This window comes from Apis florea, unplaced genomic scaffold (genome assembly GCF_048593485.1).
Source record: "Apis florea isolate Af1SG1 unplaced genomic scaffold, ASM4859348v1 contig_3367_pilon, whole genome shotgun sequence".
Taxonomy (NCBI): Eukaryota; Metazoa; Arthropoda; class Insecta; order Hymenoptera; family Apidae; genus Apis; species Apis florea.
The window spans coordinates 4,688,199-4,706,143 of NW_028256746.1; the positions used below are offsets into that span (position 1 = coordinate 4,688,199).

General features: G+C 41.7%; 1 protein-coding gene across 4 annotated transcripts in view; it reads left to right on the top strand.

Moving 5' to 3' along the window:
- The window catches only part of LOC100868219 (lachesin), a 267,208-nt gene that overhangs the window by 237,536 nt on the left and 11,727 nt on the right, over nucleotides 1–17,945 (top strand). For all 4 annotated transcript variants that reach the window (XM_086911818.1, XM_086911819.1, XM_086911820.1 and 1 more), the window contains one exon: nucleotides 17,639–17,897. In XM_086911818.1, coding sequence (XP_086767944.1) covers nucleotides 17,639–17,748 — 110 coding nt within the window. In that variant the 3' untranslated portion in view covers nucleotides 17,749–17,897. The remainder of the gene's footprint in view (nucleotides 1–17,638; nucleotides 17,898–17,945) is intronic.

A 17,945-nucleotide genomic window follows, 5' to 3' on the forward strand; every position in this document is an offset into this window, starting at 1 on the left:
AAATCGGAACAAATTGACAATCGTTCGAATTCTCAAATCGTTCTTCCTTCATCTTCTTTCTGCATTCCCTGTCTTTGGCCGCAAAAATATATCGAATCAAAAAATTGATCCAAGAAACTGAGTAAAACTGTTCGATCAAATTATATTCTGAAATGAAAATTGCGAACGATCGCAAGGATAATCACAAAGTGTTCGAATAACCACGCAGTAGTAGATCCGGTAGAGACTGAAAGCAGTGCTGTTCAACCGCTCTCGGCGGTCCAATGCTGAGAGTAAAGCTAGGAGACTGCAAAATTAACGGAATGGAACTTGAAACGTTAGGCCAGTGCTGTTCGTTAATCACTGGTACGGGATAACATAGTAGACGCTGGAGCTGTTCAACCGAGCTGTTTTGAACGCTTGTGCAATGCTGAGAACCAAGTCGCTCGACATCGGATCTATCATTTTAACAAGTGTTCCGTATCTACCTCTAATCCTGATATATTTATTGTATCTACGAGATTATTATTCAACAACCTTTTATCCCGTTAAAATGCTCAAAAGAAAGAAAGATATCATCCAACAGCAAGTTTCACTTTCAACGAAAAAAAAAAAAAAATAAATAAATAAATAAAAAATAAAACTTCCAAAATAAGCTCTCGAGAATTATACAATATCTCAAAACATGTTCACGCCCTTCACGATTCAAGAGAAATCTCGAGCAGAAGCGAAAAGAGGGCAACACCCCCTTTACCCCACTTTTCTCGCGAGTTGAAACGCGAGCAGATTCGCAGGCACGCGTGAAAAGAAAAATAAGGCAAGGCCAATGTTTCCAGTTATGCCGGTTACAAGCGGCAGTGTGTCTCGCGTTACAACCTCGCCTTCTATGCAATTATGTTCAACAACGGTTGAGAGAGCGGGAAGAGAAAGAACGGTCTTGCCTGTTGCCCTTCGTCTTCATTTTTCGCGCGATAAAACGTGCTGCCGCCGTTCCGCCGGGGAAATTCGTTTTCCCAAACGAAAGGCAAAAAGGCAGGGCGCGGGAAAACGCTGCTGTCGCGCGCCAACCAAGGGGCAGAGAGGGGGAGGGCAGAGGAAGGATGGGATGAAAGCAACGGTTTCGCAGCAACGGCCGCTAACAATTATGCTCGAAACGCGTTAATTTTTGCGCAACTGAGAAAGCCAATAACGCTAAGTGACGCGACAAATTTCATCCCCTTTCTCTCTCTCTCTCTCTCTGATGTTTCACGCGACGAGCTTCCATCGTGCCTCGAAAACTGGATTTTATTTATTCTCGACGATTTATTGTTTACGTCCGAGTTACGCGCGTTTATCTACACGGGTGCATCTCTTTCTGCGAGATTAAAACCGGCGAATTATCGTCGGGAGGGAAGTGGCCGCGTGGATTTTATCACGGGGCGAAGTACGGATGGAAAATTTAAGGGATGGTTTCTAGATATTAAAAGTTGGTAGGTAAATGCAAAAATGTATAAATATGGGCGAAGCTTGTTTATTAAATTATTTCGCGCGATTTCGTTTTCCCAATTTAATTTCAGCGTTAGATAAGGTAAATTTATCGCGAAGATTTATCGGGCTTTGTAACTTTTGAGAAAGATAAGATTGAATCCTTAGTGTAGTTTTATATATACTGAGTTTCGTGCGTTTTTTTCCTCTATCTAATCTTAAATTTCTATGATGTAACAGCTTTTCGGCCACCTCGTGCTTTTAGCTTAACGATACTCGGGAATCGAGTGTTCGATGAGAAAACTTTCACCGACTTTACGTATCGTTTTACAAGGAAAAGATCCTGACGTGATTTTTGGAATGAAATATGACCAAATTTCCATCACCAATTAAATTCTTTCTCGAATAACTTTCTAAATTCTATCGATGTTAAAATTTAGAAAAAGAAGAAGAAAAGCATAGTGAATTTTACAAAGAAGCGTAAAAATTATGATTTAGAAAAAGTATTCCAAAATTGTGGATCTTCTATTTTCATACATTACGATAATTTTTCCATTCTCTTTCAATTTAAAGTGTCCAGTTTAAAGAAGAAGCAATTAAAAAAGATAAACTATTATTTTAAATTAACAATACGATAACGAATAATGATAATTCGTTCAGCAACGCCTATAGAATAAACTACGAAGAATCCAAAATAAAAAGGAAATGGAAAGGCCACCATTTATTCATCAAGAAATCTTGCCCGCCTCGCGACGAAACGAACACTTTTTCGGACGCTTGTTTCCTTCAAAATTACCAGATACACCTCTCCACACTTCTACATTTTCTAGAGAAAACGACGAATAAAATATCCCTTGAGGTTAAAATATCCCTGCATAGAGGGGTTGTAGAGGCGAAAGAAACGAATCTCTCTCTCTCTCTCTCTCTCTCTCTCTGGGTCGATTCGTCTTCCCGCGGAAAACTCGAGCTAGGAACGTTTCCGAAGCTTCTTCTGAGCGGCGAGGCACGAGCTTAACACGATGTAAGCCGTGGCTGTGCGCGGATATATCGCGGTTTCCGTTCCTATCCATAAAGAATGTAAGCTTCCACGGAGACTCGTATACTTTCCCGCGGCGCAATAAAGGCGACTCTCGGGATCCAAAAATTTCATGCATACGATATAAAGTATAAACGGCGACTTCATCATCCCGGACGTTTCGCGCCGCGTTTATGCATTTTCTTCCTCCCCCTCCGCGCTTTCTTTCCACCGGCTTTGCGCGTCCCCGCTCGATTCCCCAGCTCTGAGGGGAACATCGATCTCGAAATCTCTCGCGAGTTCTTCTCTCTCTCTCGTTCCATTCGCCGATTGTAAAAATCGCGGGTGAAAGGAACGTACGTACGTTCGAGATATGCAGAGGGTTGGGGTCGAATTGTTTTTGCGTTTTCCTCTCCCTCGTCAAAGGGATATCCGCACGAGTATCGACAGTTCGAGTTTCCAGGGTCAAGGAGCCATGCCTCTCTCCTCCGATCCTGCAACTGTCATCCAGCGAAAATTGCCCCTCATCCCGTGGAATTTTCTGACACGTTGTTTCGCTATTTCGAAAAATTCCCCCCTTTGAGACGGTCACGGAAATGCCGTCTCCGAGAAATTGAACGTTCAACGATGGCAACGTTCTCGAGCACGTTCCCTCGCTTCGTTTCCGAGGAGAGAACCTTTCGAGCGGACCCTGCTGTTTCTTGAGCAAGTCCTTTTCTTCAAACTGGATACGAATATTCGTTTTACCGAGTATTGTTTAGCGGGGGACGACGATTTTCGGGGTTCGAGATTTTTACACGACGATTCTCAATGGATTTCGTCCGACCTGATATCGACGGCAAACAAGATTTCGACGTTTTAATAAAATTTCGTCACCGGGCGAATTTCTGTGAAAAAGTGGTTTCTCGCCGACAAACGACTGTTTACGATAACGACCACAGTTTTTGGCTTCTAACCCCGTGTGCGGAATATTTAAGGAAGCTATCTTAGGAGAAACGTACAACGTTTTCGAGAATTCGCTGAAAAAAATCACCGCCATTTTTCTCTATTTAAGATTATCAAGGAAGATTTGATATATAATCGTCGTAATAAATATTACAAATTCAAATTTATCGCCGAATTTAGAGGGAAACGAAACACGGAGGCGAAATTCCTTTTCGCTTCTCTTCTTCTTCTTCTTCTTTAACATTAAGTTTTTATTCGAGTTTTTAAGATTTGTCGACGAATAAATATTTTAACATACGCAAAGATTAGATACGCTATTTCCATATATTGATTTTATTAATCTTTTTTTTTTTTTTTTCAATAACTTTCTCTTCTCTTTAACAAATGTTTCTTTAGAATTTTTCCTCGTTCCATCCTAATGCGGATATTCATCAGAAGATGGGGGATAAACGAGGGAACGAGACGAAAATGAGGGAGAATCGGGAGCGTAGTGGTTGAACAGCTGCGGGCGGGGAGTAGAACCCGGTTTCGGGGACCGGGTTTAAGAGACTTTGACCGCCGAACAGGTTTTGAAGCGAAGCGTGGGTGCACAGCCCGGGGCGTTCCTCGATAAATTTGATGAAAAAGTTTCGCTCGGCGGCGGGATGGCGCGCGACACCGCCTCCGGCGAGAAAACGATACCTTTTCCGAGTTTCGTGTCACCAGGCTTGATAACGACGTTCCGACCCGTGAAAAGCTTAAACGTCGCTTGTTCCTCTCCTTCTTTCCTCCGGCCTTAAACTCTTTTTGCGATCCCCTTCAATTTTTTTTCTTTCTTTTTCTTTTTCTTTCTCTTTTTTTTTTCTTTTTGACGTGGCGACGATTCTTTCCCGGGAATCGAGGCTGACGATGATAAAACGAATCGGAAAAAGTTGATAAAAGAACGGTGTAGAGATAAAGCGAAGTAATTTCCCCTGTGTGAGCGCGGAAATACCAAATATAAGTCAAATTGTATATTTTTATCACGAACGAATCGAAACGTTCTCGAAGTCGCGAGCGAAACTTCGAATCTTTTTGCAAAAAAAAAAATCGCGATGAGAAATTAAAAATTTTGCCATAGAAACCTGTTCAGAAAATGGAGAAAAGGATGCCGTTGAAATCGTATTTCGATTTATCCCGATATCTCGATCCGTTGCCGAGATATAAGGATTCAAAGTTTAACGTGGTGGCGCGGAGATTATGAATGGACTCGTGACCTACATTCTTTCCTGGAAACGCGTACTACGTCCTACCAAGAATCGTGCACTACACTTTTCTAGGAATCGCGTCTGTCGCTTGTCTGGAATTTGAGACGAGGTGCGAGCGAGAGATCCGAGCAAGAGACAAGGATGGTGATGGTAAACGATTAAAAATTACACTTTTCTTTACACGACGATATCTCGGGAACGAGAAGTCGTATCGAAATAATTGAAAAAGCATTTCGAAGGGTAAGGTTCTGCGCTTCTAACGATCGCTCGTTCGTTGACCGGAAGTTATTATTGCCGAAGTTACAACGGTTTAAACTTTTCCTAAATTTAATAGGATTTAATCGAGAGTTTGAAGTAAACGATTGAATGTTGCACTTTTCTTTACACGAGGATATCTCGGGAACCGGAAGTCGTATCGGGATAAATCAAAAAGCGTTTTAAAGGGCAAGGATCCAAGCTTTTAACGATCGCCGTTCGTTGACCGGAAGTCACTATCTTCGGAGTTATAACGGTTTAAAGTTTTCCTAATTTTAATAGGATTTAATCGAGGTTGAAATATAGAATTGAATGTTACACTTTTCTTTACACGAGGATATCTCGGGAACCGGAAGTCGTATCGGGATAAATCGAAAAGCGTTTTAAAGGGCAAAGATCCGTGCTTCTAATGACCGTTCACCCATCGACCGGAAGTCGCTATCTTCCATGTTACAACGATTCAAAGTTTTTCAAATTTTTAGAATTTATAGAAGAATATATTCTAAATTGATTCGAAAAGTTCTCTCGATTAAATTAAGTTGGATATTTAATTATATCGATTAATCAAATGAATTTTGCGGTCTAATCGTTGTACAACAACGTGAAAGATATGTATTTGCATAAGAAAACAAGAGTAAAGCCGAAATTATCCCAATCTCGTCTTTTAGAAATTTAAAAGCAAAGTTGGTATGTTTAGAACCTAAGCATAAATCTAAATGTTTGGAACATAAGCATAAAGTTTATTATACTGATTACCGGCAAGCAAATGTTTTCCGTTCCAATAGTGTCTGTGAAGTTTGTCCGTGAGGAGGGGCGGCGGTGGCGGCGTATAATGCATAATAAAGCCGAAAATCAGAGACAGCAGCGCATTAATTAAAAGGGGAATTAATTAAAGTTTCGCCGCATTCCCGGTGAGGGTTACGTGTCGTTAGCAGAGTCGATCAGGGTCCGCGGTCCCTGATAAATAAACAATTTTCGGCCAGATAATGGACGGGGCCGCGTGTTATTGCTCGAATCCCATTAGCCGAGGGCAAAAAGGAAAGCCAGATAACGCTAACAAACTTCGGTGATCGCAGTGCAATTGGAATTTCAATATTTCGCGAATCGATTATCAAGCGGTGGTGATGGTGGTGGTGGTGGTGCACGAGCAACTACTACTGTTCGTCGACCTACAATCGAGTACTACCCCAACGCAACATCGTTCGATTCTGAATTATAGGGAATTACACAGGGTCACGCCCACCGTTCATGAAATATTAACGATTCGATTCACTCGCTCCGACATCGTGTCCTTCGGTTTACCCACTTTTCCCATCCCGATCCCGTGATATAAAACCAGTTATAACGCTTTCGTATCGTATCGTAACGATGAAACCTTTCGATTGTTTTAATCATAACGTGGCTCGTCTATACCATAACCGAGTTCTCCCTTTAAACGTTTCGAAGAAACAAAAGTAGAAGGAGAATGTTACAGCCTTTGATACCACTTTCGAGACAATCGCTCTTTGCATCGATCGCCATTTTAACTGTGCGTCCATCTCTCTGTTTTTTCCTGGAACTTTGGACTCTCTGTCCTCGGTTTTTCGACCAATCCTCGTGGTCGTAATTATCGCGTGCGCTTTATGCAGTAAATTGGCAGGCAGCGAGCAGCTTTATGCTGATATCGCTCACTCGTCGCGAATCCCAAAGGCGAGGAAAGTTCTCGCGTCCTTGTTTATCGAGGACGAGAGAGTGGTGGGAAGAATTAATTATTCCTCGCGATTTGGCTTTTATTCGGCGTGAAATTTCTTCCCTTCATCCCAGCCGGATAACTGTCGACGACCACGTCGAATACCATTGAAATTTATATCCACGTGGAATCGATAATTTTCGCGAATGCCAAACCGTCGTGATTTATTAGCTTTAGAGCGGCGTGTGTCGCCATTGAAACTATCGTTGGCCTACGATTAGGTCGATGATGATGATCAGTCTGGTCGGGAGTCGCGGTTCATTCGCCAGAGATACCTAAATTTCGTTACAGAAACGACAGATAGCTGGTGATTAGTTGCAACGATCTTGGTGGTCGAAAGGAAATACGTTTTTCTCACTTTTTAAAGCAAATTTTTCTTTTACTCGATTCGACGCGAAGGGCCAATTTTGAAAAATTTCGTTAGCTCGTATTACGAGATAATGAAAATATATATGTATATTTTCACATAAAAGTAATCATTTTGGCAAACAGTTGGGGAGGAATCTCTTTACCGCAACCGTCCTCGATTTATTTTTTTTATCAGTCGGAAAAGTCTACGATGATAACGAAGCATTAAACGAGATTCCGTTTCCAGTCTGTTTGATTAAATTTTCCGTTTTGTTTATTCACGTTCCACGTTATTTATTCAGATTAACCCTCGCCCGGCCTCGACCGACGCCAGGTCTTTTTTTCATCCATTTGATCCATCGACTCCGCCCCAACTCCGTTTTTATATCGCTGAAATATGAATACGCGGAAACAAAGAAATACAACAACAAACACAACTGCGAAAATGCGAAAAAGTGTAAAAAAAAAAAAAGATTTATCCGAAAATACGAATCGCGAAATGAAAGAAAACATTCTGCAGTGCCACGTGTATTCCTAACCACTACCCGTAAACACTATCACAACTAAATCTTAATAATAATAGCTATCCCTGCTTTTCCTTCTTTTTTTTCTTTTTTCTTCTTCTTCTATTTCAAACATTTTTTTCAAACATTTTCGACAAAATACCTCGAATGGATGGAAAAGGATTAAAAAGAGAGATAGGAATGGTTGATCGATTCACAGAACGGAAGGGAGACCGAAATACCGAAGGATTGGGAATTCGCGCGAGTATGATGATCGCCGACAAAGGACACCCGTAATACGCGCGCATATTTGCGCAGCATGTGCAATGTGTAACGCAGTCGAGCGATATTAAGCTCTCTCTCTCTCTCTTTCTCCCGTTCAAGGGCATCAAACAGGAATTATGTTACAGCAATGAGGGAAAATCGTCAAATGTTCCATCGAAAAAAAAAAAAAAAAAAAATGACGAGGACGACGGCCATGTAACGATCGTGCGCTGAGCAGTCGTTCTGGATCACAAGATTCGCGTTTTGAAAACTCGGCTCGACTTTATCCCTCTGTCTCTCTCTCTCTCTCTCTTTCCACTTTCGTCGCAGTAAAATCGTCCCCGAGACGAGAACACTCCGGCAAAACAATGATCTCCCTCGACAACAGTTGAAAATCGAGACCTCGGATTAACGAACGGTATTGTTAGGAGAATTAGACGAGGGGTATAGCGTAGCGAGGAGCTTAATTATTCGAAATTATGTTATTCGTAGTTGGTTATTCTTCACGTTCAAAGTGGATCCGTAATTGAGAATTCGATTTATATTTGATTCTTACAATTAAGATAGGATCGTATCGTATATGCGTTCTTCGATATGCGAAAGAATATATAAATTTTAAATCGTCAAACTTTCATTTCGAGATTTCAGCAAATATATCCATTTCCAAATTATATCCCTCTTCGAGCGCATTTCGATCAGAAATTTAACTCGAAGCATCGATAATATTTTACTTGATAATCATGATGTTTCGAAACCATGTCTCCAATCTTACTTCCCTTTAATTACGAACAATCTCATGATCCTCGTGTCCCCAAAAGTAAGTTTCTCTTACAACATTCGCTCAACCCTCCACCCTCGAACGTATTTCAAACGTTGGAAGCGCGGCGAGGTGAGTTCGGCCGGGTGGATTTCGAGCGCGAAGCCGCCGAAAAAAAAAAAAAAAGAAAAAGAATTGTGGGCAACGAGTGGAGCCGATGAGGACACGGCGCCCGTTATTGGACGCGGCGTTTTAACTCGCGGCGGCGGAAGGGCGGCTCGAGTGGCTTCGTGTCCGCACGAGAAAGAGCACTCTGGCAGCCAGTCGCAGCGTGAAACGAGAGCGTCGAAACCCTCTACCCCGAAGAATTCTAGTTTATCCCTAGGCAGACCGAGAAAAACGTTTCTTCCGCCTTCCCCTCCCCTCTTCCGTTCCACCAAGTGGCGCCTCCGAGTGACGATCGAGAGAAGAAGCGACGTTTCTGCTTCCGATTTTACGACTTCCGATGCCTGACTCGTCTCCTCTCTCTCTTCCTCATTGTGATACGCGTGTAAATCTAGCCGATTATCGAATGGAAATAACGATCCTCTCTTCGCAGTTCTCTTAAAGCAATTCGTTTTTTCTTGAGAAGTTTAAGATTCTTTAAGATCGTTCGACCGTATTCTTGGTATAGTAATTTAAATTTGCGCATGGTTCGAGAAAAAACACGGTGATAGATTCGAAACAAGATTTGCAACATTTTTGTCGCGTTAATAACGTATTTGGAATATCATATTACACGTAAATCATTGTACAGCAGGTGTTCACTTTTGTCTGTAAGATGAAAATGAATACGGCGCGCGAGTGATGGATATATCGTGAATTTTATCGGGATGATAATTCGATTAAATCGAATTATCGGGTTCCGCTTTCACGACGTGCTTCACGAGCTTTCGTAACGTGGCAAAAGGGAAGCGGCTTCTCCCATCCCGAATTCCCCATTGAAAGCCGTCCGGGTACGTACACGTGTGTAAATTTATTGTGCGTTATCGAATGGAAATAAGGACGTCTCGTCTCATCATTTTTTTCCCGCCCAAGCTTTTCTTACCATTTCTTTCGATTTGTGCATTCTTCTCTCGTACGTGGATTGGAAAATAAAAATTCATACTCGTATATATATACCCCGAGAAAAGAACGCATTATAGAAACATTCTGAACGGTAAATTTGAAGATCTGCAAATAAATTTCCGCAAGATGTCGTGTTCGATTTTCAACGATAATGGATGTATCGTAACACGTCTTTGTTACACTTGGAGAGAAAAAGGAACGTTTGATCCGGCAAGGATCGATGTAAATCTACCAAGTATCGGTCTTAACTGAAATCTGCTGGTAATCGTGTTTATACCGTGTCCGAACGGAGCATTAAGTCACGTGTACTCGCGTGATAAATGGACCGATGAACGGTACGGCTATTAGTCTTCGTTGTCGCGAATTATGGTGGACAAAATTTGTACAAGTACACGTGTACAACGGTGGTTCGAGCACGGCCACTCGAACCAGATACACGGTGGTGTCCCCTCGTTCCTGGAAACTTCCGCTTCATCGGCCGGTTTCCCCTATCGAGTTAAACGGTAATATTTCCTTCCCAGTCTCATCTTCGAAAAAGAAAAAAAAAAGGAGAAAGAAAAGAAAGAAAGATGAAGGCAAGGAGAGAGAACCATCCTTTTCTTCTAAATTCAAAGTAGACATAAATAGATCCGTCCGGGAATGGAGAAAAATGTGCGGCTCGAATGAACTCCCGAGACCAAATCCACGTCGCGGATAATAAAATCTCGTTTCTCGGGAACGTAATTTGCGAGTCATATTTCCCGCGACGGAACGATGGAACTCTCCCGGTCCCCGATTTCATTCGAATTCTCCCTTTTCCACCGAAAAAAAGAAAAAAAAAAAAAAAAAGAAAGAAAGAAAGGAAAAAAAAAATGCGCCAACTCGGCCTATATAAATATAAAAGGGAGTCGCTCGCGCGATAAAGGAAACGTGGTAAACGAGGCGTGCGAGAGAAAGAAAGGGAAAAAGAGGAAAGCTCAAGATCGAGGCACAGTTTCGTTCGGGTAATTTCCTTGCGAGGAATAAAAGGGTCAACGAAGGATACCTTTCTAGTCTCCTGAGCCTTCTCTATTCTTCTCTTACCTTCCACATGCGCGATGTATACACGTCGATGGGGCGAGCCAACCCCTGTGATACAAATGCCGCATTTACCTCTGGACAATATATATATATATATATATATAGATAGGGTAGACGAAGGGGATGACGAGGGTGACAAATGAATGCGTGGGTGATACGATGAGGAAGGGTCGATCTCGTTCTTATCCGGCTGAAAGAGTAAAGACACCTTGGGGGATGCCGAAAGGAAGAAGAGGAGATATTCTTGGTCCGAATAGGTTTCGCATCCTAAGTGCGCGATCGAGGTCGAATGCTTGCATACGGCAACAACGCCAGGAATTCGAGTTATCCGCCCGTTTCTTTGCGGTCTACGACTGTTTCAGCCAATTCACTGGTCAGAAATAAAGTGATGCTTCCGCGAAATCGCGAGAAAGAGTTGTTATTGTGTTGAGAGAATGTATAAGGAAGCGTTGTAGTGTAGTTGTCGTGAAAAATATTTGACTTATTTCTAAAAGGATCGAAACGAGATAAAATTACGCATTGCTTCCGAAGAAATTTATTTTCATTATCAGTCTGTCAGTCAATCTGTCAAATGATTTAAATTAAAATTGCAAATATTAAATTAACTTCGAGTTTAATAAGTTAAATTTAGTAAGTTGTATAAATTTAAATAATTTTACTTGGATGATAATTCATTGTTCAACGTAGTTAGATTCTTTTTATTAAACTTCTCTTGCATCTTACGTTAATACTTACGTTTAACAAGTTTTATAATTGTAATCGTAATTCTCATTTCAATTCATGAATATGTATTTTCAATTTAATCTTATGCGCGTGTAAATATACTCGGTTCTACAAATTATGCAAACACATTTCAAGAATAATAACGTCGTTGTTCGATCATGCGAAAATTAAAATTCCAATTTATCCGTGTTTTTTACTAATTTTTTGATCTATAAATTTCATTGATTTTTTTTTTTTTTTTTTTGTTTGCAGATCTATTTGCACAAAATGTTTGAGCCAATTCACTGGCCACGAATAAAACGATATTGGCTGAAATCGCAAGAGAGAGAATTATTACTCAAAAATACGATATTCATCCATGTACACAATTCTATTTATTATATTATTCCAAATATTCAATAGAACGTGATTCGCAACTTTTATTTTAAGAGTTGTTTTCATCTCTTTACCACGAACGATGGAAGGTTAAAAAAGAAAAGAAATACGTGTCAAATATTTTCATACCAACTATGTTATAACAAAATTTCCTTCAAAATCTATTCGCTGTGTTAATATCCCTTGACCAGAGTCGTGTGCATTAACCCGTTGAAAAAATAATTAAAGTTAAAAATTTCGAATAAAGTTACTTTAAGCTAATTACTTGTTAAAATGCTTAAATAACATTTGTATTCGTAGTTATCACAATCGATCCGTTTTCATACAGCCTCGTTTGAAATTACAATTATTCGCGATTATCTTGAACGATAAATTATTGAAATGACTCGTCAAAGTAACTATATTCCTTAATTAACTTCAATTATTAAATTTTACCCTTAACATCTTCAGAGGAAAGCAGGGGATACGCGCAATACGTAATTTTCATTAAATTAAAATTATTCAAAAAAAGATTAAAATCTATCAAACAAACGAACTCTTCGTTCTACGAAACTAGTCGGCAATCAACTAGTTCGAAACTGGTTATCGCGAGGTTATCGAAGAGTTGTACATCTTATACCATCCTTGAACAGACTTAAACTTTAGATCGGCCAATTTTTCCCGATCCAACAGCTTTTATTTATCCCGAAATTATTCCAAATTCCCAAGTCTCGGAAAATTCTGCTGACTCGATCGCCGCCGATAGCGTCTGCGGCCATTAAAACAACAGCGCGTTACAAGTAACTTTAGACGTCGCAAATTGCACGTGCCACGAGTGTAGGAGCACTCTAGGAGAGGAGGTGGATGGATCCTCTCCTCACTCGCCTCTCCATCCATCCGACGCCGATATATAAGCGATAACTCGATAACCTTCTTATTCCCTTCGACCTCATTTCCCCCTCATCGATTTATAACGTTATAACTGGCCTCGTCTTGCCACTTAAAGCTGACGTCTCTGTCGGCTCCCTTCCTCCCTGTGAAATAAAAAAAGAAGAAGAAGAAGAAGAAGAAGAAAGAAAAGGAAGAAGAACCGGCAAACCGTTTCCATTAACGTCACGTTTGATTCTCCGAAACGTTGGCTGTTCCATGACGTTCCAATATGCACACGATACGATGTTTGCGTTGCAATAAATATAAATTGGAACGTGGATGTACGGCGCAGATTTCGCGTGGATGCACGGATCGTAAATCAGGTCGGCTTATGCCTCGATACGATCGCTATAAGCTGATCGCGCCATCTCCTCCCCCATCTCCTCCCTCCCCCTCCCTTTCGACGTGCCGGAAGGAAAAAAGAATCACCTCTCACCTCATTTTTCGTAGCGCGAGATAGGTAGCGCGGACGTGTCACTCCTTTGATACTTGACAACGCTTATCTAAATGTGTTGGCGTGGAGAAAGAAAAGAAAAAAAAGGAGGGACGGGGGGGGGGAGGAAAGAATCATTTTGTTTGATTATTCCGTTCGAAGAGAGTTTAATCGTATATAGATTTCAATATAGGACACGAGCGACGTTGAATTAACCACGGAAGGAGGAAACTTTTTTCTCCCATTTTAAACGTGGAATGGTGCTTATTGTCGTTAATAATAATAATAATAAGAAGAAGAAGAAGAAGAAGAAAGGATAAAAAAACGAAAGAAAGAAACAAAAGTGAGCGGCAAGTGGCGAGATTGTAAGTTTTGGATTAAGGAAAGAAAAAAGAAAGTGAGAGGAGGAGGGAAAGGAAAATGGGCACAGAGCGAAAAAGCAAAGCGGTGTCGGCTGATAAAAATGTTTGCCACCGGCGTTACGGTACGCGACCAAAGTTCGCCCTTATCGTTGATTAAATTAGCGATAGGGAAGTTTGAGCGTCGTTTTAATGGATCGCAAAAACGAGAAGCTAGATAGGAGATGGCGTTACGAAAATCGATGACTGGGCTAATCCAGTTTTTCCGCAATTTCTTCCCCTCCCTCCCTCTCCTCCTCCCACTGTTCCTTTTGACAACGTGAATTTTGTTATTTGCGACTTTCGAATAAGAGGAAGAAAAACTGAAAGACGCGTCTTCTGTCGCAAGATTATCAATGGCGAACGATTTCTTCCATTAGACGGTTAATTAAGTTTATATTCTCAAATCAATCTTTATCTTTTTTTTTTTTTTTTTTTCCATCGTGTCACATCGATGGATCATATAACAGTCCATAAAACAGAATTTTCGATTCAATTGACTTTCGACGTGAAGTATGCAGGAAAGAAGAAGAAGAGTGCGTTAAATAACATTCGGAGACAATAATCGGTGGCGAATGATGAGCGACGTATCGACAAAACGAGGAACGGTTAATCGGTTGTCGGGATAGATTCGAGTCGGTTTAAAATTGGCAAATGTTCGTTCGATAAGGGGATGGATCGAGGGCGATGATAATAAATCTGCGGGGACGGTGAGCGTCATCGAAAAATTTCACGGCTTCGCCAACGTCGACACCTGTCGATATCGAGACGTTGCATTAAAATTCACCGGCATGCACCCGGATTAACCGAGATTCTTCGCGACGTAACTCGCAACGGCTTCGAAAAAGCGCCGCGAAATCGCATCAGCCCACACGCGGCCAATTTGCTTTTTTCCATGAATAATTCCACCGTGAATCGCCGCTGTGAAACCAAACGAAGGATAACGCGTATGAAATATCAATATCGAAACGTTCCTGCGTGGAACGAAATCTCTCTTCGAAAGAGATCGACTATTAATAAGTACAAATCGTACGACGAGAAATAAAATGAGCACTTTAGAAGAAGAATTTGAATCAAAATCCCTCTGAACGAGACAAAATCTCAAACTGTTTCGAATTCTTTGTAAGCGTTGCACGAAACTAGAAAACTATGAAAATTTACGAATATAATAAAAAAACGTGCGATACGATTAAACGCTTCGTTAAATATCTCGCCTATCAGAGGAACTATAAAGGAGAGAGTTAATAATCGCGGTTAATAAACACGCCCTGTTCGATCGGAGGGCCCTCGTTCCTCGCATCGACGGCTGTCGATATCTCGGCATTAAAATTCACGGTGGCGTTTTCCGATTTAGAGAGAACTTTTCGAGCGACATCGCCTCTCTATCTCGAGCGAGCTACGATCGAGTTTACGTCGCCGGCGTCGCGTCGTCGTCGCCGCGTCGTCGTCACGGCGTAGTAGTTTCGGCCGGTCGTCGCCAACCTTGTTACTTTGCATTCGCGAACGACCGTGTCCGCCGACATACGCTATGAAAAATACATAATTCTTCGGCCAGAAGCGAAGTGTCAATAATAATACCTACGTCTGCGTTCCGCTCGAACGGCCGCCGATATCTCCAACATCGCGCTGCTTCCCATTTTATTTCACCGATCCAATGTCCGATTCGCGATAATCCGCCCCCTCTCTCTCCTCTCCTCCGTTCGCTCGTCTCTTTGCGCCCTTCTTCCGCCCTTTCTCCTCCATCCGCGTCGACATTGCCCCACCTCTTCGTTCTATTATTACACGAATGGGCTTTTCTCATTTCGCCTCTTTGTGATTTTTCCTTCCTTTGTTCCCCTCTCGCGCGTACCCCTTTTCGCGTGTGCCATCCCCACCTGTTTTTCAACCATTCCACCCGGAGCCACGATGACGGAACGACCAATATATATATCTTGGACGCGAAACTTCCACCAGCTAGTCGCCTGGGAGGAATATACGGTGGAATACGGGGGAAACGTGATGCGGATCAACGATAAATCAGAACGGCGGATGTAAATAAAAATCTTAGGAGGAGGAATTGGAAAGGGGGAGTTTTTTTGCGGGGCGAAAGAGGCTGCTGCTTTTGTCGTTTGTCGACCGGCATCCAATTTGAAATTTTTCATCGGCCGATAACCGATACCGCGAGCAAACCACCGCGATTTGTAATTTCGGCCGCGATTCAACGTTTCAGACGTTTATTTGCCCGATACGTATTCCCCATCTCTCGCCGGATTATTTATAACTCCATTCGCTGCATTCGAGCGAGCCCGAGATAAATAGTCGAGACGCGATAAATTATGTTTCACAAGTTGCCACTTAATTCCATCCATCTTGGAAGCTTCGCTCGATACCGGATTTTTAAGAGGAAGGACGATCTCTTATTTGAAGGGACAGTTTGAATATGATATTCGATTAAAAACGTGGAAAAATTGATGCGCGAAATGTAATATCGCTCTTCCATCCCCTGTTCTTCGCATCTGATGCCTGCGTATAAACGGAAGGGCGAGGAACTCGATGGATCGGATTGGCAGGTGATTCTTAGATTCAGGGGCTTCTCTTGATAACTTCGATTTAATTTCGACGAGAACGAGAACAGGGATTAGAGAAGAAATTGACCGGTGTCAATTTGTTATTTTTCTTGTTCTCTCTTTTTCGTCGTCTCGAATCAAATCCACGTTCTTGGTTCGTACGGAGAAGGGAGAAAATCGTTATACTTTGTATTATTTTTTCGTATTACGTATTATATTTTACACGAATAATATAAGAAGCTCTCTCAATCTCGAGAAAAATGTGTAATAAAAAAGGTGGAAAAAGTTTCTTAATAATCCTCGTTTCTTCGTTTAAATTTTAATCGTTATTAAAGATTTGATCCTTCTAAGTATAAATCGTGGATGAAAAACTTACTTGGACGTCTCGTATTTCCTATCCCATCCTGACAATGCTTTGAAAATACTTCGAGATACGTTTCAAAAGAATATTTTCGTAGAAAATGATCGGAAACGCGAGCGGGAAACGTTGTAGAATTTTATTTCAAGATCGGCATCTTCAACACAAGAGAATTTAGGTGCAGCATCCGTGATAGAAGGAACGGCTCCCGCCGATATATCGAGAAAGGGTGTATTTATTGGAAAAGCAATGAGATCTTGGTCGTTGCTCGAGCGAGCTTAGATCAGAGATAGCGCGAAAGGAACACCCGAGGGACTTTAGACTAAAAGTTCCGCTCGAAACTCTTCGCTTTTTCCTTGCTTCGAGTACGAGTTTTCTTCCCTCCCCTTCCGGCAAGTTTTCGCCGGCGAAACGTTCACCACGTATGCCGGTGCACGCCAAGTATTTCGAAAATGTGCTACCTTAAATGTTAATTTAAATTCTGAACGATGCGACGCACGAAACTTCCATCGATAGGGGAAGCTTTAAGGAAAATTCGCTCGAATAAATATCATTTTTTTTTTTTTTCCCTCCCCTTCTAAAGAACTTCCTTCCAAACACCGTTATTTTCGTACGAATTATCACACCAACATTAAAAATTCTTACTATCCCTTCCCTTCTTCTTTCTCGTCGAATTTCAAAAAAAAAGCGTGTAAAATTTTTTCATCATGCGATTCGATGGCGAAGACAACTCGGCGAAATTTTAAACGAAATTCGAAAACATTTTGACACCTAATAATTACGATAATAAGCTTTGGAAATTAGGAACGGTCGAGCAGTCACGGCGCATTGATTAATATGATCAGATTTTACGGCATAAGCCAATAACAAAACGTAATCCGGGGGATGCGACTCGCGTAACCGGAAAATTATAATCCCCGCCCTCCCTTCGCTCCAATTGGATTTGGCATCGAACGCGAAAGAACGCGAACGATTCTATTCGGATCACATTATATCGCGTTCCGTATAAAATTCCATATTTAAGATACAATCAATTCTCGAAACCATTTCAATAACAAGGGGTTCAGAAACAAGCGAATTCCAAACGGCACATGATATACGCTTTCGATTCGAAATTTTCACATCCACATCCATATACATCCTTCCTTCCTCGTAAGAGAACTCGCGAGACATGCACCAGCTTTTTCGTCCTTTTTATCTCGGGAATATAGGCGAGTAAACGAGAAAAATGCATTTCTGTTTCAGGAAGCGCGTACATCATAAGGTGGAGCGCCCCTCAGTTGATGGTGGTTGCGGTGCAGTACATCCTCACGGGGCCCTACATGCCCCCGTACGTGCCCCAGACGGCGAATTAGAATGGGATGGAGCCGAGGAAAGAGCCGATCGGCCGATGTTCGTCCACTTCCACGCTTCCCTCTCGCGCCCTGTCGTGTCGACCTTCGTTGCATCCCTGCGATATCATCCCCACAGGGGATGGGGGAGGAGGGGGGAGCCGTGCACCACGGTACCTTCGATATCTTTTATTAATATATCCAAGATAACGTATCGATAA